Genomic DNA, 26422 nt, shown 5'->3' with positions numbered 1-26422 from the left:
CTTAAGCATCCATATTACACAAAAGACAAATTAGAAAAGGAGACTTGCCTTGATTGGACTGCTATTGAAACACAGGCTAAGAAGTTCTAGGAGACACACATGAAATGGAGGATGAGTGGGATTTTAAGTTTGATATTTTGAACACAGTAAGTATTAAAGGCATCCGTTAGTCTTGCGAGACCATGGGTCTGCGCCTGGAAAGTCTTTACTCTCCAGGGCGCAGGCCTGGGCAAAGTTGTATGGAAGACCAGCAGTTGCCCATGCTGTAAGTCTCCCCTCTCCACGACACCAATATTGTCCAAGGGAAGGGCATTAGGACCCATACAGCTTGGCACCAGTGTTGTCGCAAAGCAATATGATTAAGTGCCTTTCTCAAGGACACAACACGCTGCCTCAGCTGGGGCTCGAACTCACGACCTTCAGTAGCATCCAATGCCTTAACCACTTGGCCACAGTAAGTATAGCCATTAGAATTTTCTTGGTTTGCAAATGCGTGGTTGCCTTATCAAATGTCTCTAGTTCCAGCTTTGTACATTTGCTCTAGGCTTCTTTGTGCTAGCCATTAGCTACTACCTACCTTACAAAGGTATCTATAAATCAGATACTGGGTTCTCGTGTTCTCTTGAAATCACCTAGTTCTATTTCCTGCACTCCTATGAAACTTAATAACACCATGTTTTCCATGCTGCCTTAAATATGACTGAGTTTACAGGAAAACTTATACTGCGGTATAACATCTAAAAACTGAACTAAGGAGCATTGCACATCAAAGTTGCTGGTGAACGCAGCAGGCCAGGCAGCATCTCTAGGAAGAGGTACAGTCGACGTTTCGGGCTGAGACCCTTCGTCAGAACTAACTGAAAGAGCTAGTAAGAGATTTGAAAGTGGGAGGGGGAGGGGGAGATCCAAAGGAGCATTGAATGACATCCAGTGGTATAGAGAATATGCTGGTGTGCACTACAAGCCTTGAATATGTTGGATTAACTATGCTGTGAGTGAGGCTTCTTGACACTTGGTGATTCAATGGCTTTGAAAAGAATTGGTCTGCAGTGTTGGGCACCTTAAGCACTGACTGATTGACCAAATGAGCCATTACAGAAAGAAAAATAAAAACAATACAGATGCTACAAAAACAGGAACTAAAAACAAATTGCTGTGAGTACTCAGAATCAGAGTAATACAGCATAGAAGCAGGCACTTCATCCCAACATGTACATGCTGACCAAGATGTCCAATTTAGTCAGTCATACTTTGATCCCGGGGAAATTGGTTTTTGTTACAGTTGCACCATAAATAATTAAATAGTAATAAAACCATACATAATTAAATAGTAATATGTAAATTACACCAGGAAATAAGTCCAGGACCAGCCTATTGGCTCAGGTGTCTGACCCTCCAAGGGAGGAGTTGTAAAGTTTGATGGCCACAGGCAGGAATGACTTCCTATGACGCTCTGTGTTGCATCTCGGTGGAATGCGTCTGGCTGAATGTACTCCTGTGCCCAACCAGTACATTATGTAGTGGATGGGAGACATTGTCCAAGATGTGTATGGAGCACATCACAAGTCAGGCAGCATCAGTAGCTGGACAATGTGTCATGTCTGCAACCTTCTTTAGAAATGAGTACCCAAACCATTGACGGTTTCACCTTCCACGGACCTGTTCCAAATGGTTTCATGTGGCATTACTCCTTAATCAGTTGGCACAGATCCCAGAAACATCCGCCCAACTAAATTTTACTGAATTTGCAAGCCTGCACGGTCAACGAAGGGGCGGAGTATTTGCTTTCCCTGTGATTGACGTGAAAGTTATCCAATCACGACTTCGAATTTACGCAATTAAAAATGAAATAAAATGCCTATCAATCAGCTCGCTCACTCACAGATTGACAACGGAATTAGCCAATTAATACATAGGGGCCGGCTGTTGCTTTTGACAACGTAGACTCTAGGCCGCAGGCCCGGGGCTGTACAGCAGGCGATGCCGGAGATTGGGAACCTTGACGCGGCAGCCGGTGTGAACTGGCTCCGCTCCCATCACAGCCGGCAGAGCTCCTTCGTCATCTTCTGTAACTGCACAGGCCGTAGCGTCCAGCCGGTTTGGATCAACTACCGCGGGTTGCCTGAGACTTACGCCGCGATGGCAGCGCAGAGCGGCCGCAAGATGAACACCTTCACAGGTGAGCAGAGCGGCCTACGGTCATGGGCGTCCCGGGGCTAGCTCTCCCCTTACCTGGGAGCCAGCCCCTGTGCTGGAGTGGGATGGGAACTGGGGCAGTGGTTTGGCTCGGACATTTGGGTCTGAGTTTAAGAGGTGGGGCCGGGGTTGGATCACATATTGCTAGTGGATTGTTGTTCTATTATTGATAACGCACTAAGCTATTAGTGGAAAGTTTGTCTTGCATACTGTTGATGCAGATCAAATCATTATTGCGTACATTGAGCTAGAATAAGTTAAAACAATAATGTAGAATAAAGCGCAATACCTACAGAAAAGTGCAATGCAGGTAAACAATAAAGTGCAAGATCATAATGGGGTAGATTGTGAAACTAAGCCCTTTTCATCGTACAACAGGTTTGTTCAAAATTTTGATAACAGTGGCATAGAAGCTGTCCTTGAGTCGGTCCGGGCATGGGTCTTCAGGTATGTTGGAGCGTGGGTTGGGTGGGGGGGGGGTGTAGAGGGCGTTGGGGGTCAACGGCTGCTTCCCAGTGTTGCTCCATTATCAACAGGTGGGTTCAGTGCGGATCCGGGGTCACCAGGTTGTTCATCTGTGATCATGTAGGTTGGGTGGAGGGGTGACATTAGGGTGGTGGGACTGGGATCAATAAGCTGGTCTGGAAGTTGGTTGGGTATTGAAGAAGCCTTTATGGTCAGAGATAATGGCAATATTGTGGGATCTGAGATGGTTTGGGGTAGGGAATTTAAAATTGATTTGAGCACTGGCAATACATCTTGGCCTTGTGAATCTTGCAGTAGGTTTTCTGTTGAGAGTTTTAAGTATGGCTGGGGTTGGGAGATGGATTTGGGCTCATGGTCCAGACTCTCAAAGCAGGGATTCACAAACTTTCTTTATGCCATGGCCCCTGACCATCCCCCTAGGGGTCTGTGAACCCTAGGTTGGGAACTTCTAGAGGAAGGTTTGAGTTCAGCTTTGGCAGCTGGGTTTGGAGTTAGGTACAGTAATTTGCTTTGGGATTACTATCTAATCTGTTGCTTTCAAGAAGTCCATTTAAAATGCTTTCTCCTGTATTTTTTGAGTGACCTTGTCAACTTGTTCACTGATATTCATTCCATTGTTCACAATCAAAAACAGAAAATGCTAGAAACAGCAGGTCCTGCAGGACGTGTGGAAAGGGAAACAGTTAATGCTTCAGGTCCAGGCAACTCCTTCTGGCCTTTGGAGAGGATTGAACATTCCAAATGTTGCTGTTTTCTTCTTCAGGTCACCCTTGGATGTTCCGTGATGCAATCTCTGATGACAGGCTCCTCGTCAATGGCCACGAGGTCTTTTTCACCCCCCCAGGCCAGGTGAATGAGATTGGCCAGCCTCAATACATAATAGTTAAGATCACCATACCAGGTAATCAGCTGCAATAAGTCTTAATAATATTTTAATTATTTCCTAATTGGAGTCACACTCACAGAACAGGCTCCCTTGCCTGCCTTGCCATCAAATATTGATTCCATTATTGGTCTGTATCTTTCTGTATCTTGGCAATTCGAGCTGTCTTCCAGATGCTTCTCAAAAGTTGTGAGAATTTTCTACCTCCACCATCCACTCAAGCAGATTGCAATCACCCCCATATCCAAAAAATTCTTCCTCTCATCCCCTGTAAACCATTACCTCCTGACCTTAATCCTATGCCGTCTGGGCTTGGACACCACTGTTGTGGGGATTTTTGTTTTATACAATCTACCCAGTCTTATGCCTCCAATAATTTTATACATCTGCGCCAGATTACACTTTGCCATATTCTGCTCCAAAAAAAAAATAGGCCCAGACTATTCAGTCTCTCTTCATAACTGAAACATTCTAATGAATCACCTCTGCACCCTCTCTGAGGGAATGTGATCCTTTCTATAAAGTGCCAACCAAAACTGCACATAGTACTCCAGCTGTGATATAATCAATATTTTATGATGTATCAAGACCTCCCTGCTTTCATACTCCAGGCAGGGGTTCCCAACCTGGGGTCCATGGAGCCCTCAGTTAGTGGTAAGGCTCCATGACATAAAAAATGTTGGGAGCCCCAGCTTTAAGCTGTGTCTAATGAAAACAAACTTTGCATGTAGCTCCTTATCACCTCATCTCTCTGTACTGCCACCTACAGGGATCTTTGGACTTGAACATCAAGTCTCTTTGTTTTCAAATACTTCCTAGGGCTTTACCATTCATGATATATATCCTACCCTTGTTAGAACCCTCAAAATATGTTATCTCCCACTTATCAAGATTAAGTTCCAGCTGCTATCGTCCTGCCAAATTACACTACTATTCTGTAGCTCAGTACTACTTTCCTGACTATCAACACCAGCAATTAATTGCAAACTTTTGCATAACTTACAAATTATAACTTACAAAGCAAACTGCAAGGGGTGTTGCATTGATCCCAACACCAGTCCCTGTGGTATACTAGCGATCACAATAGCAATGCTTCATCACCACCCTCAGTCTCCCAATCCAGGTCAGTTTTGAATCCAATTTGCCATCTTGCACTGGATCCCCTGAGCACTAACTTTTGGATCAGCCTTGCATGTGGAACCTTATCAAAGTATTTGCTGAAGTCCATGTAAACCACGCTGTCGTTATCAATATATTTAGTCACCCCTAAAAAGATACTCAATTAAATTAGTCAAGTAGGATCTTCCACACACAAATCCATGTTGGTCATTCTTTACATTTCCAGGTGTAAATTAATCCTGTCCTTCAGGCATTTTTTTCTAATAAATTTCTTATTAATATTGGATTCACAGACCAAGATTACCAGACTTGTCCCTGCCATCCTTCTTGAAGTGCCACATTGTTCTCCACTTTGTTTTCTGCTACTTTGCCTGTAGACAGTGAAGATTTAAATATTATCTCTGTCAGGGACCCAGCTATTTTTTCCCTTGCCTGTCATTGCAGCCCAGGGCACATCTCGTTGGGGCTTTAGGATTTATTGAGCTTTATATCCACTGCAATATTTAAAACTGTTTTTAATCCTAGTGTAGTTTAGAAGTTCATGATCCCAATGAAAATCTCCAACTGCAATGTCTCCGTAGTTCTTGCCTACTGACGCTCCATTCAGTAACCAAGCTCATTTTTACAAGGGCTTCACCTACAAGGAAGAAGCTGTTTCATATTCAGAGGTTTTTGACTATTCATAATTAAAAAATTGGAAGAAATGCCCTGTATATTGAATGACTCCTTCCTGCTTTAGTGACCAATTTAAGCTCGTACAGCAGCATTATCTTGGAAAAGTCTGAGCAGTTCAGGCTGTCAGAGAGAAAAGTGTTTGGGTGAAATCTATTCATCAGCACTAAGACGGCCATGTCCATATCCAGTAAAATTAAACCTTTCAGTAAAAAAAAACAAATTGCTGGAGGAACTCAGTGTGTCAGGCAGCATCTATGAAGGGAAATGGATAGTTGGTATTTTGGGTCAAGACCCTTCCTCTGACTGAAGTGTCGTGATCTGCATTGGACAAGGGTCTTGACATAAAATATCAGCTCTCTAGTTTCCCTCCACAGATTTTGCTCGACCCATTGAGTTTCTCCAGCGGTTTATTTGTTGCTCCAGATTCCAGTCTCATGTCTCTGTTTTAATTAAACTTTCCAAATGTGGATTTGTCATTAGAGCAAGCCATCTGTGTTTAATTGATCCAGTGACATGATCACTTCCAAGTCGAGCAGTTGCCAGTTTAACCCCCATTGTAGGGCATAAATGATGCTGCAACACCATCTGTCTCAGGAGTTTCACCATGTTGTCCTGAACAATATCGATCCATCAACAGAGACCAAAACATTAACATAATGCCCCACAAATATCAATGTTCATGGTAGCTTGCTGTGGGCACATTGTATTTCCCATAATGCAGGTAACCTCTTCTGATGTCATACTACTGACTGAAAAGGTTTGTGATATTATGAAGGTTTACCTGGTTTGATAAGAATGTGATTTTTAATATTTTTAAAAATAAAATTGTCACTGAGTTACATTGTGTGAAAGCTCAAGGAATGTTTTCCTTCCCATCCAGTTTACACGCTAAAGGAGAGGTGTCTGCAAGTGGTGCGTAGCCTTGTGAAGTGGGAGGACTACAGACATTTAGAGATTGCCAGATCACTCCACGATGAACTGGAAGATCACCCCCAGGTCCTGAAAGATCTGCAGCGTCTTCAACAGCTGGCTGAACAGGAAAGAAAGAGTCCTAATTTAGAGTGACATTGTTCCTTTCACTCACCATGTCACCCCAGATCGACCTGGTGTAGTATATATGTATTATAAGCTCTGAACTGCAATCTGGGTGAACAGAATGAATGGCACCATTCATTTCAGATCTTCCCATGAACAGTGACTGTCTACTGTGATTATGACACAAAGCTGCAACCAGCAGTCTACCTGGTTAATTAGTTAATTGTCATATTTTGTATTTTCCTTCATTATCTTCCTATTTCTTGGACCAATTTTTATTTTAAACATCACTTGTACCTTTAAGTGAAAACAGTTCTCAGTGAATCTTTGGCCTGCCACGGTGGGCCTGTCACCATCAGGCAGCAGTAGAAGTTAGTAAATTTGGCCATGAAGCTGGGATAGCACTGGTGTCTGGAAAGTCACTTGCTGTTTATTCTATAAGATGGCAGAACTGACTGGGAATGGAGAGGAAAATGGCAGACTAGTCAGTGTATGATGCAAAGATGTGTAAAATTGCTGCCGTGCAAGTACAAAATATGGATGCAATAAAGGGGAAACTAGGTGATCTGCTGATGGAACTAGATATAATAGGCAGGGGAAGACTGGCCCAGAGCAGCTACAGCAGCAGAGTATTTGGGGAGAAAACCCTGACTCTGCATAGTTTCTGAAGATGCCAGGAGCATGAGTTTACCTGAGAAGGTATCTTAAATTCACTTAATTATATGGCTGCACAGTGGGGAAAGGACTTTCTCAATTAAACCTTTAAGTAAAATGTCATGATATTTGTATGTGAGCTTGTAGTTGCTTCATTAACTCAGCTCCCCACTGTATATATTTATGCCGTAGCCAGCTTGTTCTGCACCGTGACCTCTAAAACTTAGTATTTGCTGCTGAGCTAGTGTTTATGGTCCCTGGTTCTGGTCGTCTTTCATTTTTTTTAAAAAAAAGGATGACTGTTTGGTCACTTAGTCTTCTCTCCAAAGTGTTAAACACCTGTTTTGCTATTTCACCACACCTGGTCACTTCATATTGATTTACTAAATGAAGCAGATCTGTACCCAGTCTACTGGTATAGTAGAAGTTGGAATAGAACCTACATGCCTTAAAATTCTATCCCCTTCCAGAAATTCCCCTAGGAATCCTCACTTTATCTTTAGTTGCTATCCTATGTTAGTATACATAGTGATGCTATGTCAGTACCCAGCCCTCTCCTAATTCCCCCCGCCCCTTCCTATACTCTTTAGAAATTTACTTTCCATAGTGTAAACAGGTTGATTCTTCCTGGTGCAAATATGTCATCTCACTTTTCTCAATGTTCCAGTTCAATTGTCAATGCCAGCTCCACTCTACAAGTTTGTCTTTGCCTTTCTCTGTTATTGCCAAAGGTTTGATGTACCTGGAAATGCTGAAACTGTTGGTACTGGTCCATATCAGTTGTGTAAGTATTCAACTGTGGAAGTTCAGCATTGGTTTGAGAGGAAGACTGCCCCCACCTCTTGTCTTGTTAGTTCTTGCTGTTTTTACTCTCAACAGCGATTCTCTGTAAATCAGAATGGTTCAAGTCCAAGACCGGACAAGTGTCCGAACAGTATTCAACTGTGAAAGCTATGATTATTGCCGAGCTTGTGAGGTGCTGGTGATAAGATCAGTAGCTGAGCTGTGCTAATGAGTCAGAGTAAAACAGATTCACAGGATCATCAGGCAAAGCTTGCTTTTCAAGTCACAGCTCTGTGATAGGGACACACTAAGCTCTTGTATATTTTTTTTGTATGTGAAAGCTGAACAAAGCCATTAAAAGTATATTGCACAAGTTGAAATGTACCAGTGTGATTCTTCCAATAAAGATGTAGCAATATCACTAAAGAACATGAAACACTAAAGCAGAGTTCAGGCCCTATGGCCCATGATGTTGGGTTGACATTTTAACCTGCTCTAAGATTAATCTAACACTTCCCTTCCACACATGTACCTATCAAAGAGTCTCTTAAGTGTCTGTAATGTGTTCACTTCTACACACCAGCAGCATGTTCCATGTACGCACCGCTTTGTGTGAAAACCTACCTCTGACCGTCCCTCCAATCACCTTAAAATTATGCCCACTCAGCCGTTTCCACCAAGGGGAAGAGGTCTCTGGCTATCCATTTGACAGATGCCCCTTAACATCTTGCTTACCTCTATCCTGTCACCTGCCATCCTTCTCTCCAAAGAGAAAAGCCCTAGCTTGATAACCTATCCTCATAACACATGCTTTCTAATCCAGACAGCATCCTAGTAAATCTCTGCACCCTCTCTAAAGCTTCCCCATCCTTCCAAGTGGATAAATGTGAAGTTATCCACTTTGGTGGCAAAAATAGGAAAACAGATTATTATCTGAATGGTGGCCGATTAGGAAAAGGGGAGGTGCAATGAGACCTGGGTGTCATTATACACCAGTCATTGAAAGTGGGCATGCAGGTACAGCAGGTGGTGAAAAAGGCGAACGGTATGCTGGCATTTATAGCGAGAGGATTCGAGTACAGGAGCAGGGAGGTACTACTGCAGTTGTACAAGGCCTTGGTGAGACCACACCTGGAGTATTGTGTGCAGTTTTGGTCCCCTAATCTGAGGAAAGACATCTTTGCCATAGAGGGAGTACAAAGAAGGTTCACCAGATTGATTCCTGGGATGGCAGGTCTTTCATATGAAGAAAGACTGGATGAACTGGGCTTGTACTCGGAATTTAGAAGATTGAGGGGGGATCTGATTGAAACGTATAAGATCCTAAAGGGATTGGACAGGCTAGATGCGGGAAGATTGTTCCCGATGTTGGGGAGGTCCAGAATGAGGGGTCACAGTTTGAGGATAGAGGGGAAGCCTTTTAGGACCAAGATTAGGAAAAACTTCTTCACACAGAGAGTGGTGAATCTGTGGAATTCTCTGCCACAGCAAACTGTTGAGGCCAGTTCATTGGCTATATTTAAGAGGGAGTTAGATATGGCCCTTGTGGCTACAGGGGTCAGGGGGTATGGAGGGAAGGCTGGGGCGGGGTTCTGAGTTGGATGATCAGCCATGATCATAATAAATGGCGGTGCAGGCTCGAAGGGCTGAATGGCCTACTCCTGCACCTATTTTCTATGTTTCTATGTTTCTATCCTTCCTATAATGAAGACCACAATTGAATACAATGCTCCGTGTGGTCTAACCAGGGTGTTATATAGCTGTAGCAGTATCTCGCAGGTTGTGAACTCAACCCTCTGACTAATGAAGGCCTGAACACCATATGCATTCTTAACCACCCTATCAAATTGTGTTGCAACTTTAACGGATCTGTGAATGTAGACCTCAAGATCCCTCTGTTCCTCCACACTGTAGAGAATCCGACCATTAACCCTGTATTCTGCCTTCAAGTTTGATCTTCCAAAGTATCACTTGACACTTTTCTGGATTGAACTCCATCTGCCACTTCACCAACTCTGGATCCTGTCAGGTTGTAACCTACGGCAACCTTCTACACCATCCACAACACCACCGGAGAGTGGGGATTATTCTGTTCAGACTCATTGGGGTGGTTGAGTTGCCAGTGAGGTATGGTATGTGAGCTGGGAATATCTCAGAATGAGCACTGGATGGGAGGAGTTGATGGATTTCAGACAGGATGGAGGTTCCAACACCAGACTACTGACTAGTGTGCATTCAAAGTGATCCATTATGGTCTGATACTTGATTACTGGCTGGATTAGAATGGGAGACATGAAACCTCTGGGTTTTGGGAGGGGGCAACACCGAGTGGTCTCTGAGTTCAAGGAGGCAACTGAGGGGTCTGGGTTACAGGGGGTGACTCTTAAGTCTCTGGGTTACCTAATGACACCGAAGGGCCATAAGAGTATCAGCCATGGAGCAGAATTGCACCACTTTACCCAGAGAGGCTGGTATGCCATTCCATCAAGGCTGATTTATTATCCTTCTCAACCCCATTCTCCTGCCTTTTCCCCATAACTTGTGATGTCCTTACTAATCAGGAACATATCAGCCTCCACTTTAAATATTCCCAGTGACTTGGCCTTCACAGTCTATGGTAATGAAGTCCACAGAACCTCCACTCTGGCTAAATAAATTCCTCCTCATCCCTGTTCTAAAGGGATGTCCTTGTATGCTGAGGCAGTGTCCTCTGGTCCTAGACTGCCCCACTGTATGAAACATCCTCTCCACCTACACTCTTATCCAGGCCTTTCAATATTCCATAAGTTTCAGTAAGATCCCATCCCCTCATTCTTCTAAACGCCAGGGAGTACTGGCCCATAGCTATCAAATGCTCCTCATATGTTAACCCTTCATTCCTGTGAACCTCCTCCTCCTCACCCTTTCCAACAACAGCACGTCCTTTGGGGCCAAAACGGCTCTCAGTTCTCAGGCGCAGCCTGACCAAAGCCTCATAAAGCCCCTTCTATTACGTATTTGGTCCTCCGGAAATGAATGCTAACATTGCATTTGCCTTCCTTACCACCAACTCAACCTGCAAATTAACTTTCAGGAAATCCTGCAAGCTGACTCACAAGTATCTTTGCACCTCTGATTTCTGAATCTGCTCCCCCTTTTAGAAAATAAATAAAATAGAAAAGAAGGCTGACACTGTGATCTCTAGGTTACAGTGGGCCGTACTGAAGAGCCTCGAGTTACAGATGGGCGACAGAGGGTCTCTGTGTAAGGGCGGGTGATCACTGGTTATTTAAATTGTCTGTGTTTCATTAGTCTTTTAAAACATAGAATATGTAACATTACAGCCCAGTGAAGACATGCGCCGACCATTTAACTACTCCATGATCGATCTAATTCTTCCCGCCCATAAAAAACTTAATTGAGATACTTCGGCGGGATCCTGAGGATATGCTCAGGCAGGAGTGTAGGGTATTTCAGTCCCGGCGGGGGTGGCCGCTCGTCACTGCCCCGTCACTATACCCCGCCGGCTGAGAGAGACACAGGAGCTGACACAGGGTGGGACTCATCCCCTGGCTGGCCGAGACATGCAGAGTAGGAATCGCCGTGGCGCTCCGGCGGCGCGGAAATGGTGAGTTCCGCTCGCCCTTTCCCCAGGCTCACACCGGTCTGTCACCGTAACTAATCCCTGGCCGTTATCATTCCCCCGCAGTTTATCCGTCTGGGAAAAGACTGACCCCGCTGTCTACCCGCACCCGATAACCAACCACTGGGCTAAGCTGAAATTTCAGGTACAGTGTTCGGCTTAAAACGCGTCTGAGACAATTATTACAAACGTGGCGAGAAATGTATGTACCGTATCGTTGCAGTAACAGTTTATTAGTACAAGTTAAAGGTAATTGATAGTGTGATAGTCATCTTTATTGGCTTTTGGCTTATTAGTGTCACGTATACAGTGAAAAACTTGCTTGCGTGCCGCCAGGCAGACCACCTCAGATCCAAACTGAACTACATCAAGATACCGTAGTGAAAAAGAAAAGGGAATGCGGAAGCAAAATGCTGGAGGAACTCAGCAGGCCAGGCAGCATCCATGGAAAGGACAAACAGCCCCAAACGGTCTCGGCCAGAAGGCCAACTGTTTATTTCTCTCCATAGGTGCTGCCTGACCTGCTGAATTCCCATCAGCATTTTGAGCGTGTTGCTCTGGATTTCCAACATCTGCAGAATCTCTTGTGTTTAAGAGAATGCCAAACATACACTCAGTGGCTACTTTACACCTGTACACCTACTCCTTAATGCAAGTATCTAATCAGCCAATCACGTGGCAGCAGCTCAATGCACCAAAGCATGCAGACATGGTCAAGAGCTTCAGACCAAACATCAGAATGGGGAAGAGTCTTTGACCATGGAATGATTGTTGGTGCCAGATGGGATGATTCGAGTATCACACACGACAATCTCTGGAGTTTACAGAGAATGGTGCAAGATACAACCCCCAAAGACCCAGTGAACGGCAAAAAACACCTTGTTAAGAGAGAGGTCAGAGGAAAATGGCTAGACCAGTTCAAGCTGTCAGGAAGGTGACAGCAGCTCAAACAGCCACACATTACAACGCTGGTGGGCAGAAGAATGCACAAGAAGACAAATTCTAAAGTGGATGGGCTACAGCAGCAGAAGACTGTGGACATACAGAAATACTCACACTCTGTGGCCACTTTATTAGTTACAGGAGGCACCTAATAAATTGGTCACTGAGTGCGGTGCATGTAGACAAATAAAGTGCAAAGGCCATGAGCAGGTAGATTGAGAGATCACAAGTTCATCCTCAGTGTAATGGAGTTCCATTTAAGCGTCAGAATGGAAGCTGTCTTTGAGCCCTGTGGAAAGCACTCTCGAGCTTTGGTATCTTCTGCCTGGCAGGAGTGGGGAGAAGAGAGAACAACCCGGGGTTGGGTTGGGGTGGACTGATTATGCTGGCCGCTTTTCTGTGGTACTGGGTCGTGTACACAGAGTCAACAGAGTGGAGCCTGATTTGTGTGATGGACCGGGCTATGTTCACAACTCTGCAATTTCTTGTACTCTTGGGCAGAGCAGTTGCCATACCAATCTGTGAAACAAATTCTTTTCAACTTGGATTCATTTTTTTTAAAGTAGGACAGGAGAGCCTAGTCACTTGGAGTCAGGTTGTCTGGGAATTACTCTTTGCAGCCTGAATGACTATATCTGCAGGAATTGCCCCTGTTAGACCAGCCTGAGCGCCACCTGGAGGCTGTATAAGGCCAAAAAGTGCATGAACAGACCATAAGCCATAGGAACAAAATTAGGCCATTCGGCCCATCAAGTCTGCTCCACCATTCCATCCTGGCTGATCCTGAATCCCACTCAACCCCACACACCTGCATTATCACCATAACCATTGACGCCCTGACCGATCAGGAAACAATCTACTTTCACTTTAAATATACCCATGGTCTTGGCAGAGCACTCCACAGACAGCTAAGATGCTTGTAGAACTCAGCAGATCAGGCAGCCTATGTGGACAGAGATGGAGAGTGAACATTTCAGGCAGAGACTCTTCATTAGGATCATGTCTGTTCGGGGTGGACATCCTGTGTGTGGTTTAAGGAAGATCAGAAAGGGAGTGTGTGACCACCAGGGAGAGGAAGGGAGGAGGCAGGAATCACTTGGAGCACATATTCAAAATTATGTGGTGTATAGATAGGGTAAATGCAAGCAGGTTTTTTCCACTGAGGTTGGGTGAGAATAGAACTACAGGTCATGGGTTCAGGGTGAAAGGTGAAATGTGGGGATCTTCTTCACTCAGAGGGTGGTGAGGGGGTGGTGAGTGTGGTGAGGGGGTGGAGAGAGGCTGGTGAGAGTGCGGTGAGTGTGGTGAAAGGGTGGTGAGGGGTTGGTGAAGAGGTGGTGAGTGTGGTGAGGGGGTGGTGAGAGGGTGGTGAGGGGTTGGTGAAGGGGTGGTGAGTGTGGTGAGGGGTTGGTGAAGGGGTGGTGAGTGTGGTGAGGGGTTGGTGAAGGGGTGGTGAAGGGGTGATGAGTGTGGTGAGGGGGTGGTGAGAGGGTGGTGAGTGGGTGGTGAGAGTGTGGTGAGAGTGTGGCGGGGGGTGGTGAGTGGGTGGTGAGAGTGTGGTGAGAGTGTGGTTAGAGGGTGGAACAAGCTGCCAGTGCAAATGGTGGATATCAACACTTAAGAGAAGTTTGGATAAGTACATAGTTGGCCCGAAACGTCAACTGTACTTTTTTCCTGGCCTGCTGAGTTCCTCCAGCACTTTGTGTGTGTTCTCGGATTTCCAGCACCTGCAGGTTTTCTCTTGTTTGTACAGAACAGATGGATTGTACCTCAACTGGACCAGATCCAACACCAGTGGTAGTGGGTTTATGAGCCTTTTTGTGGTGTGTTTAAATTAATATGGCTGGGGTTGTGGAAGCAGGTACCCTCAATATTCAAGAAGTATTTAGATGACCATTTGAAATGCCAAGGCAAAGAAACTCTCCACCGAGTTTTGGAACATGGGATTAGTATTGATAGATACTTAGTGGTTACTATGGACATAGTGGGCCGACGGACCTGTTTCTGTCGTGATGGTTAGATGTCTTATTATGCATATATGTGAAGTTATTGCAATAGTTCCATTTCCATTCACTTCAGAAAATATTAGTTGCTGTAAAATTGCACCGCAAATTCTATAGGAATGCTATAACCTCCAGATATAATTCTACCAATGGCAAAGAGGCAACATGTTGACTGTATAAAGCATTCTTTTCCTTATTAAACTTAGTGGAAAATATGTTAACTGTCACAGTATCATCGCGGTTTTGCACTCTGTGTCTGAATACCTATCACATATGGCAAAAGCACCACCAGTTTATGTTTTCCCAGTTTCAGTGTAATTTCCCGAATGAACAATGAAACATAAGATCATTTCAAAATTAAACATGCAGAAATAATAGCATTGACCAAACTCAGGGTCCCTAAACAAAAGCCATTCAGCATCTCGTTGGAGCCACGCTATTCAGGGACAGTTGAAGCAAGCTAAAAAAATTACTAAAATAAATACTATTTCACCAAAGCCAAGCACTACATCCTCAGGTATAATTACGGTTATCCACTAGACTCACTGCTCTGCAGCGCCCACTGGTGATGAAAGGCAGTGTTGCTGTTAATCCTATCTACCTCTTAGCTTCACTCCTGTCTCCTGTCACCTATTCATCCAGGGCTGATACTCCGTGAAGTGCGTAGGGTTGAGGGGGAGAGAGTTGCACTCTCTTTGTCATGAGAAAGGATGGTCCTACACAGGCAGACACTGTCTGCTCTTAAATTACTGATGACAAAGTAATTATCACGAGTTACGGGCAAACGATTTGTTGAAATTTCAAATTTTACTCTTTGCCATTGATCCGACACCCATAAGCCCTGTTCCAGATGGTGTCAGCTTCTGACTAATTGTTGCATGATCCAGAGTTTTCCCTTACAACGCTGTTTCTGGGTGACTCATGCCAATCCTATCCTGTGGAAAATGTATCCTCTTCCTCATCCTCTTTTTTTCATGTTTTAGTGCAATATTCAGGATTTACATGACTTTATATCTGACTGAAATTCTAAGCTCTTAATATGAAATAAGTTCATTTATCAGTCATTTCAACCCAAGATGATACTTACATTTTGATTTGAGCCTTTAGTCACTCTTGCCTTCAGCATCAAGGTCATAGAGAGATAGAAGACAGAAAGAGGACTGCCTTGGGAGAGCAGCCAGTGCCATTAAAAACCCCACCCACCTCAGTCATTATTTCTTCTCTCCTTCCCATTGGGAAGAAATACAAAAGCCAGCCTTAAGGATAGCTTCTATCCCATTGTTATTACAGATGCTTGAACGGCCACATAGTATGATAAGATAGACCCTTGGCCTCACAATCTACCTGGTTATGACCTTGCACCTGATTGTCCACCTGCATGTGCCGTCTCTGTAACTGTAACACTTTCATTTGCATCCTGTTACTGTTTTTCCTTGTAACATTTTAAAGTACCGTTGTAATATTATGATCTGTATGGACAACTTAGCTTTTCACTGCATTTTGGGACATTTTACCCCACATTCCCATCAACTCACCTCAGATTCTAACACTCTGCAATGCTGTTGGTGTAGTTTGCAGAGGCCAGTTGCCTTCCAACCGCCATGTGTTAGGATGTAGCAGGAAATGGTATCACCCAGTAGGATCCCATGCAGTCACAGGGAAAACATACAAACTATACACAGTCAGCACCTAAATGTCAGGCATGAAACTGCATCTGTGATAAACACAAGATGCAGTGGATAGGACAACTATCCAAAGAACCAAAGTCCACACACTCAAATAATTGTCCATTATACAGTAGTGGAAATACTTCCAACAAAAGCAGGATTATTTCTCCAGAAATTGAAAGCAATTTGGTGCCACTAAATAGATGGAAATATCTTAACCAATTTATGGCTTCAGCACGTCAATCCCTTTTAACCTAATCAAGCTATCTTACACTCTCCACTTGTCTCCTACGCTGTCCACCTATCTCCACTTATCTCCTACACTGTCCACCTATCTCCACTTTATCCCCTACACTGTCCACCTATCTCCACTTCTCTCCTATACTGTCCACCTATCTCCACCTATCTTCTACACTGTCCACCTATCTCCACTTATCTCCTACACTGTCCTTTCCCCATTTTCTCCTACACTGTCCACCTATCCCCATTTATCTCCTACACTGTCCACCTATCTCCACTTTATCCCCTACACTGTCCACCTATCTCCACTTCTCTCCTATACTGTCCACCTATCTCCACTTTATCTCCTACACTGTCCACCTATCTGCACTTATCTCCTACACTGTCCACCTATCCCCATTTATCTCCCACACTGTCCACCTATCTCCACTTATCTCCTACACTGTCCACCTATCTCCACTTACCTCCTACACTGTCCACCTATCTCCTACACTGTCCACCTATCTCCAATTATCTCGTACACTGTCCACCTGTCCTCATTTTTCTCCTACACTGTCCACCTATCCCATTTATCTCCTACACTGTCCACCTATCCCCATTTATCTCCTACACTGTCCACCTATCTCCACTTATCTCCTACGCTGTCCACCTATCTCCACTTATCTCCTACACTGTCCACCTATCCCCATTTATCTCCTACACTGTCCACCTATCTCCACTTATCTCCTACACTGTCCACCTATCTCCACTTATCTCCTACACTGTCCACCTATCTCCACTTATCTCCTACCCTACCCACATATCTCCTACACTGTCCGCTTATCTCCAACACTGTCCACTTATCTTCTACAGTACCCACTTATCTCCTACTCTGCCCACGTATCTCCTACGCTGCCCACGTATCTCTTACACTGTACACGTATTTCCTGTACTGTCCCGGTGGACGTATTCCCATGGAAGTGGTCAGAAGATAGGGTAAGAAGTAGGGAGGGTGGTAGTAGCTCTGAAGTAGTGATATGCTTGAAGGCAAAATGAAGTAATTTGTAACCTGAAGTTCTTTTGATTGCATTATGAATTCCTTCTTTTACAGGCACCTGGATTAACCATCAACGTGCCTCAAAGTAAGTGAGTACAGAGGCAGATTATCTTTTATGAAACAACTAGGATACATGTAATGTGGTTTAATAGACCAGAAGAAACAAATGGTTCTGATTGCAAGTGGATCTGGTGTTGGTGATAAGCAGTCAGGTGATTGGGGTTGGAGGTACAGTCATTGCGATTGGAAATTAGTACAGCTCTATAAAACCCTGATTAGACAACACTTGGAAAATTGTGTCCAGTTCTGGTCACCTCATTATAGGAAGGATGTGGAAGCTTTAGAGAGGGTGCAGAGGAGATTTAGCAGGATGTTACCTAGATTAGAAAACATGTCTGATGAAAATAAATTGAGCAAGCTAGGGTTTTTCTCTTTGGAGTGATGGAGGATGTGAGTTGACTTGATAAGACCATAAAACCACAAGACATAGGAGCAATAATTAGGCCATTCGGCCCATTGAGTCTGTGCCACCATTTCATCATGGCTGATCCATTTCTCTCTTAACCCCATTCTTCTACCTTCTCTGTGTAACTTTGGCACCCAATACCGTGGCTTCTGCCACTGCTTGTGGCAACAAATTCCACAGATTTACCACCCACTGACTCATCTCCATTCTAAAAGGACATTCCTCCATTCTGAGACTGTGCCATCTGGTCCTAGACTACCCCACCATAGGTAACATCCCTTCCATACCCACTCTATCTAGGTTTTTCAATGTTTGAAAGGTTTCAATGAGAACCCACCCACCCCCCCTTCATTCTTCTAAATTCCAGGGAGAAAAGGTTCAGAGCCATCAGTTGCTCCTCATGCGATAACACAGGGGTCAGCAACCTTTTTGCCTCTGTGGGCTGGATCACGTATTAATGAGCAGACGTTGGGCCAGATAAATGCCATAAAAAACTTGAAATATGGGGATTATCCAGTTAAATACATCTAGTTACGTCTGGCCTCAAATTAATGAATAACGCATGCTAGAAAATCATTTGTGCTTAAGGTTGCCTACCCCTGCGATAAGGCTTTTATTCCCAGAATCATGCTTATGAACCTCCCCTGAACCTTCTCCAATGTCAGAGCATCCTTCCTTAAATAATGGGCAAAAAACTGCTCGCAGTACTCCAAGTGAGGTATCACCTGTGCCTCATAAAACCTTAACGTTACATCCTTAGTAATATCTTAGTCCTTTCAGAACGAGTGCCAACATTGCATTTGCCTTCCTCAACACCAACTCAACCTGCAAATTAACACTGTACTTATCCCATTTAGAAAATAGTCTCTGCTTTTATTCCTTCTACCAAACTGCATGACCATACAGTTCCCGATGCTGTATTCCATCTACCACTTCTTTGCCCATTCTCCTAATCTGTCCAAGTCCTTCTGCAGACTCCCTGCTTCCTCAACACTATCTGCCCCTCCACCTATCTTCATATCATCTGCAAAATTGGCCACAAATCCATCATTCTGTCATCCAAATCATTGACATATATCATAAAAAGAAGCAGCCCTAACACTGACCACTGTGGAACACCACTAGTCAAACGCCAGCCAATCAGAAAAGGCTTCCTTTTTGCCTTCTGCCAGTCAGTCAATGCTCTATCCATGCTAGTATCTTTCCCGTAATACCATGGGCAAAGCAGTCTTATGTGCGGCACAATATCAAAGGCCTTCAAAAATCCAAGTACACAACATCCACCAAATCTCTTTTGTCTATCCTGCTTTCTATTTCCTCAAAGAATTTCAATAGAGTTGCCAGGCAGGATTTTCCCTTGAGGGAACCATGTCAACTTTGGTCCGTATTAGACCGTAAGACCATACGACATAGGAGCAAAATTAGGCCATTTGGCCCATCGACTATGCTCCACCATTCAATCATGGCTGATCCTTTGTTCCGCTCCTTAGCCCCACTCCCCAGCCTTCTGCCCGTAACCTTTGATGCTGTGTCCAATCAAGCTATGCATTAAATACACCCAATGATCTGGCCTCCACAGCAGCCCGTGATAATAAATCCCACAAATTCACCACCCTCTGGCTAAAGAAGTTTCTCCGCATCTCTGTTTTAAATGGCTGCCGCTCTATCCTGAGGCTGTGTCTTCTTGAATTGACTTTATTTCTTACATCTTCCACATACATGAGTAAAAATCTTTACGTTACGTCTCCATCTAAATGTGCAATCATAGTAATTTGTAATAATTTATAATAAATAGAACAGTCAATGTAATATAGAGTACACTCAAATCAGCGTGAGTTCATCAGTCTGATGGCCTGGTGGAAGAAGCTGTCCCGGAGCCTATTGGTCCCGGCTTTTATGCTGCGGTACCATTTCCCAGATGGTAGCAGCTGGAATAGATTGTGGTTGGGATGGCTTGGGTCCCCAATGATCCTATGGGCCCTTTTTACACACCTGTCCTTGTAAATGTCCTGAATCATGGGAAGTTCACAACTACCGACGCGCTGGGCTGTCCACACCACTCTCTGCAGAGTCCTACACTCCTCCATTATGGGAAACATCTACTCTGTCCAGGCCTTTCAACATTCAAAAGGTTTCAGTGGGACCCCCCCACTTCCTGAATTCCAGCGGGTACAGACTCAGAGCCATCAAATGTTCCTTGCACGATAACCCTTTATCCCTGTGAACCTCCTTTGAACCCTCTCCAATGCCAACGCATCTTTTCTTAGATGAAGAGCCCAGAACTATTCACAATACTGAACGTGAGGCCTCACCAGCATCTTATAAAACCTCAGCATCATCCCTGCTCTTGTATTCTAGACCTCTTGAAATGAATGCTAACATTGTATTTGCCTTCCTCACCACCGACACTACCTGCAAGTTAACCTTTAGGGTGCTCTGCACAAGGATTCCCAAGTCCCTTTGCATCTCAGATTTTTGGATTTTCTCCCCATTTAGAAAATAGTCTGCACATTTATTTCTACCAAAATGCATGACCATGCATTTTCCAACATTGTATTTCATTTGCCACTCTCTTGACATTCTCCCAATCTATCTAAATCCTTCTGCAGCCTACCTGTTTCCTCAACACTACCAGCCCCTTTACCAATCTTCATATCATCTGCAAACTTGGCAGAAAAGCCATCTATTCCATCATCTAAATAACTGATATACAGCATAAAAAGAAGCGGTCCCAACACTGACCCCTGCGGAACACCACTAGTCACTGGCAGCTAACCAGAAAAGGATCCTTTTATTCCCATTCGCAGCCTCCTACCAATCAGCCTATGCTCTAACCATGCCAGTAACTTTCCTGTAATACCATGGGCTCTTAACTTGGTAAAGCCTTGTCAAAGGCCTTCTGAAAGTCCAAATATACTACATCCACTGCATCCCCTTTATCTATCCGACATGTAATCTCCTCAAAGAATTCCAACAGGTTTGTCAGGCAAGATTTTCCCTTAAGGAAACCATGCTGACTTTGTCCTATCTTGTCCTGTGTCACCAAGTACTGCATCTCCTCATCCTTAACCACTGAGGTCAGGCTAACTGGTCTATAATTTCCTTTCTGCTGCTTTCTCCTTGAGATTTGCTATTTTCCAGTCCTCTGGCACCATGTCAGAGTCCATTGATTTTGGAAATCATTACTAATGCCTCCACAATCTCTACCACTACCTCTTTCACCACAAGCACCCTAGGTTGAAGTTCATCTGGTCTGGGTGACTTATGTACCCTTAGGTCTTTCAACCTTTTGAACACCTTCTCCCTTGTAATAGTAACTGCACTCTCTTCTCTTCCCTCACACCCATTCAACATCTGGCTCACTGATAGCATCTTCCTCAGTGAAAACTGATGCAAAATACTCATTTAGTTCATCTGCCATCTCTTTGGCCCCCATTATTATTTCTCCTGCCTCATTTTCTAGTGGTTCTATATCTACAAACAGATATAGGTGAATTGATTATGGGGAGCAAGGACATGGCAGACCAATTGAATAATTACTTTGGTTCTGTCTTCACTAAGGAGGACATAAATAATCTTCCAGAAATAGTAAGGGACAGAGGGTCCAGTGAGATGGAGGAACTGAGCGAAATACATGTTAGTAGGGAAGTGGTGTTAGGTAAATTGAAGGGATTGAAGGTAGATAAATCCCCAGGGCCAGATGGTCTGCATCCCAGAGTGCTTAAGGAAGTAGCCCAAGAAATAGTGGATGCATTAGTGATAATTTTTCAAAAATCGTTAGATTCTGGACTAGTTCCTGAGGATTGGAGGGTGGCTAATGTAACCCCACTTTTTAAAAAAGGAGGGAGAGAGAAACCGGGGAATTATAGGCCGGTTAGCCTAACGTCGGTGGTGGGGAAACTGCTGGAGTCAGTTATCAAGGATGTGATAACAGCACATTTGGAAAGCGGTGAAATGATCGGACAAAGTCAGCATGGATTTGTGAAAGGAAAATCATGTCTGACGAATCTCATAGAATTTTTTGAGGATGTAACTAGTAGAGTGGATAGGGGAGAACCAGTGGATGTGGTATATTTGGATTTTCAAAAGGCTTTTGACAAGGTCCCACACAGGAGATTAGTGTGCAAACTTAAAGCACACGGTGTGGGTGGAGAATTGGTTAGCAGACAGGAAGCAAAGAGTGGGAATAAACGGGACCTTTTCAGAATGGCAGGCGGTGACTAGTGGGGTACCGCAAGGCTCAGTGTTGGGACCCCAGTTGTTTACAATATATATTAATGACTTGGATGAGGGAATTAAATGCAGCATCTCCAACTTTGCGGATGACACGAAGCTGGGTGGCAGTGTTAGCAGTGAGGAGGATGCTAAGAGGATGCAGGGTGACTTGGATAGGTTGGGTGAGTGGGCAAACTCGTGGCAGATGCAATTTAATGTGGATAAATGTGAAGTTATCCACTTTGGTGGCAAAAATATGAAAACAGATTATTATCTGAATGGTGGCCGATTAGGAAAAGGGGAGGTGCAACGAGACCTGGGTGTCATTATACACCAGTCATTGAAAGTGGGCATGCAGGTACAGCAGGCGGTGAAAAAGGCGAACGGTATGCTGGCATTTATAGCGAGAGGATTCGAGTACAGGAGCAGGGAGGTACTACTGCAGTTGTACAAGGCCTTGGTGAGACCACACCTGGAGTATTGTGTGCAGTTTTGGTCCCCTAATCTGAGGAAAGACATCTTTGCCATAGAGGGAGTACAAAGAAGGTTCACCAGATTGATTCCTGGGATGGCAGGTCTTTCATATGAAGAAAGACTGGATGAACTGGGCTTGTACTCGTTGGAATTTAGAAGATTGAGGGGGGATCTGATTGAAACGTATAAGATCCTAAAGGGATTGGACAGGCTAGATGCGGGAAGATTGTTCCCGATGTTGGGGAGGTCCAGAACGAGGGGTCACAGTTTGAGGATAGAGGGGAAGCCTTTTAGGACCGAGGTTAGGAAAAACTTCTTCACACAGAGAGTGGTGAATCTGTGGAATTCTCTGCCACAGGAAACTGTTGAGACCAGTTCATTAGCTATGTTTAAAAGGAAGTTAGATATGGCCCTTGTGGCTACAGGGGTCAGGGGGTATGGAGGGAAGGCTGGGTTCTGAGTTGGATGATCAGCCATGATCATAATAAATGGCAGTGCAGGCTCGAAGGGCCGAATGGCCTACTCCTGCACCTATTTTCTATGTTTCTATGTTTCTATTACTCTCATCTCTTTTATTTTTTACATACTTGAAAAAGCTTTACAATCCACTTTGATATTGTTTGGCAGCTTGTTTTCATATTTCATCTTTCCCTCTTGATGATTCTTTTAGTTGCTCTCTGTTGGGTTTTAGAAGCTTTCCAATCCTCTGTCTTCTCACTAATTTTTGTCTCGTTGTATGCCCTCTCTTTTGCTTTTACATTAAGCTTTGACTTCCCTTGTCAGTCACGGTTGTACTATTTTGCCACGAGTATTTTTTTGTTTTTAGAATACATCTATCCTGCACCTTCCTCATTTTTCTGATCGAGTGAAAAGCCAGAGACTTTTCCAGGGTGGAAATTGCTGATACGAGGGGGACATAATTTTAAGGTGATTGGTGTAACGTATAGGGGGAATATCAGAGGTAGGCTTTTTTATACAGAGTGGTGAGGGCATGGAACAGCCTGCTGAGGGTGGTAGAGGCAGATACACGAGAGGCATTTAAGAAACTCTTAGATAGGCACATTAATGATGGTTGTGTAGGTTAGATTGATCTTAGAGCAGGTTAAAGGGCCTGTACTGTGATGTAGCATTCTATGATATGGGATGGTGATTTGTGAAGGAAAGATACTGAGGACGCTGTTTCCAAGTTTGGTGTTTAGTTAGTAAGTTCTGGTGATTGTTGTCACTGTGTGGAGGTTGTGATCAATTACAGGAAGGGAACGATGATTTTATGGATGAGTACAGAGATTATTCAGGGATGAATAGTGCTGTTGTCGGATGATAGGACGGGGAATTGGGATCAGACTCAGGGCTGGGCAGCTGATTATAACAGTGGTACAGAGGATTGGTGATTACAGACAGTGGAGTCAGTGTGACAGTAGTCGGTGGTTACAGTTGGATCTGGCTTTAGCGATCATGCTCAGTGAAACTGCTTTAACGATATTGCTCAGTGTGTAATTTATGACTATTGGTTTAAAGGTCTGTGATCTTTGCACATTCATTTCAGTTTGTTTTTGATTGCCATGTTCAGGCTCCGCACCTTACTACAAAGAGAAGTACTCACGTTTCCACTACGATGGCTGTTTGAGCAGCATCTCCATGTCGAGGATTAATGACTACCTGACGGACGAGTTTACGGAAATGAAGCCAGGTCTGCCTTGGTTCTCTAACTTTGGATACTTTGCCGTGATGAGTGCTTGTCACTGAGAGATAACTGATTGTGTTCCTCCATTTCTGATTGGACAGCCGCCTACCTGGTCACCAAGCCTAGGATTCCTCCAGAATATGTAAATCCATACGAGGCACTGAAGCTAAACAACTTGAAGTACTGGATAGACAATAATCTCTGCAGTAACCTTTGTGAGTATCAGCTCTAAAAATAGTTCAGCGTGCAAACCACAGCATCCCTCATATGTTCAGTATTTACTGGCGCAACCAGATGCTTAGAGTGGTCTCAGTTCTCAACTATAAAGTGCTTGAGTGTTCCTGAACTCTTGACAGAGCTCCTGGGATATGGGCATTGGCTGGTATCGGGACTGAGGTGAAGTGATTAATGGTCCCAGATTGATAACGATGAGCATTTCGGACACAGTGACCACAACTCTCTGACCTTCACCATAACCTTGGACAGGGATAGCACAGATGGTATGGAGAAGTATTTGAGGGAGGGAGAATTATGATGCTATTGGGCAGGAAGTTGGGAGCATAAATTTGAAATATGTACTCAAGGAAATGCACAACGGAAACGTGGAGTTTGTTTAGGGAGCACTTGCATGGGACTCTGGATAGGTTTGATCTGTTGAGGCAGGGAATGGATGGGGGGGGTGAAGGAACCATGGAATATCTTGTCAAAAGGAAGAAAGGAGCATATTTTGTAATTGCAATAAATTACTTGGATGAGGAAGTGGAAGGGTGGGTTAGTAAGTTTGCAGATGACAGGAAGGTAGATGATATTGTGGATAGTGTAGAAGGTTGTCAAGGGTTACAAGACATTGATAGAAGCTGGGCTGAGAAGTGGCAGATGGAGTTTAACCTGGAAAGGTGTGAAGAGATTCACTTTGGAAGGTTGAACTTGAAGGCAGAGTGTAGGGCTAATGGCAGGAATCTTAGCTGAGTAGAGCAACTGAGGGACCATAGGGTCCACGTCCATAGACCCCTCAAAGTTGCCATGCAAGTTGATAGGGTGGTTAAGAAGGCTTGTGGTGTGTTAGCCCTCATTAGTCAAGAGATTGAGTTCAAGAGCCATGAGGTAATGTTGCGGCTCTATAAAACTCTGGTGAGACTACACTTGGAATATTCTGTTCAGCTCTGGTTGTCTCAATATAGGAAGTTTGAGTAAATTTTAGAGAGAGTGCAGGTGAGATTTACCAGGATGCTGCCTGGAGAGAACATATCTTCAGCATTTTCTTCAGCAGTTGAATGGGGCACGACTGCGCAAGCGCATGTAAGTCAGACCGTGAGGCAGTTTGTGGAAGTCGGGCAGCAGTTGGGGCAGTTGAGTGCTCCGTTTGCAGGATGTGGGAAGTCCGGGCTCGCACAAAGGTGCATCTAGCTGCAGCTCCTGACAAACCGAGTTAGGGAACTGGAGCTGGAGCTGGATGAACTTCGGATCATTTGGGAGGCAGAGGCAGAAATAGAGAGGAGTTACAGGGAGATACTCACCTCTAAGAGTCAGGAGACAGGTAGCTGGGTGACTGTCAGGAGAGGGATGGGGAATAGACAGAATGAGCAGAGCGCCCCTGTGGCCGTTCCCACCAATAATAAGTACATCGTTTTGGATACTGTTGATGGTGATGACCTACCAGGAACAAGTTGCAGTGGTTGCATCTCTGGCACCGAGAAGGGACCCTCAACTCAGAAGGGAAGGAGGGAAAAGAGGAAAGAAGTAGTGATAGGGGATTCGATAGTTAGGGGGACAGATAAGAGGTTCTGTGGAAGAGATTGAGAATCCCGGATGGTCTGTTGCCTCCCTGGTGCCAAGGTCCGCGATATCTCGGATCGAGTTCTCGGTATTCTCAAGAGGGAAGGTGAGCAGCTGGATTTTGTGGACAATGTAGGGACCAATGACATGGGTAGGAAGTGTGAGGAGGTCCTGAAAGGTGAGTTTAGGGAGTTAGGCGCCAAGTTAAAGGACAGGATCTCCAGGATAGCAATCTCAGGATTGCTACCAGTGCCACGTGCAGGCAAGTTTAGAAATAGTAAGATAGCGCAGATCAACACGTGGCTGAAGACATGGTGTAGGAGGGAGGGCTTCAGATTTATAGATAATTGGGCAGTTTTCCAGGGAAGGTGGGACCTGTTCCTGTGGGACGGTTTACATCTGAACTGGAGGGGGACAAATATTCTTGCAGGTAGGTTTGCTAGAGAGGCTCCGGTGGATTAAAATA

The 26422-nt window shown here is 44.4% G+C and overlaps 1 protein-coding gene across 1 annotated transcript; it reads left to right on the top strand.

The window, feature by feature from the left end:
- The first annotated feature begins 1914 nt into the window (after window positions 1–1914).
- On the top strand, window positions 1915–8200 carry vhl (von Hippel-Lindau tumor suppressor). The gene is made up of 3 exons (XM_063068378.1): window positions 1915–2179; window positions 3446–3583; window positions 6240–8200. Exons 1-3 carry the CDS (start codon window positions 1981–1983, stop codon window positions 6422–6424), a joined length of 522 nt encoding a protein of 173 aa, XP_062924448.1. The 5' UTR covers window positions 1915–1980; the 3' UTR covers window positions 6425–8200.
- The last annotated feature ends 18222 nt before the right edge of the window (window positions 8201–26422 follow it).

This window comes from Mobula hypostoma, chromosome 15 (assembly GCF_963921235.1).
Source record: "Mobula hypostoma chromosome 15, sMobHyp1.1, whole genome shotgun sequence".
NCBI lineage: Eukaryota > Metazoa > Chordata > Chondrichthyes > Myliobatiformes > Myliobatidae > Mobula > Mobula hypostoma.
Note: the sequence above shows the minus strand (reverse complement) of the source record. Positions and strands in the feature narration are given on the sequence as shown.

Excerpts from the sequence above, each read along its gene's own strand:
- vhl (XM_063068378.1), top strand. The coding sequence starts at position 1,981 with ATGCCGGAGATTGGGAACCTTGACGCGGCAGCCGGTGTGAACTGGCTC. Across the intron at positions 2,180-3,445 it reads CAAGATGAACACCTTCACAG|GTCACCCTTGGATGTTCCGT; the intron begins GTGAGCAGAGCG and ends TTTCTTCTTCAG. Across the intron at positions 3,584-6,239 it reads AGTTAAGATCACCATACCAG|TTTACACGCTAAAGGAGAGG; the intron begins GTAATCAGCTGC and ends CTTCCCATCCAG.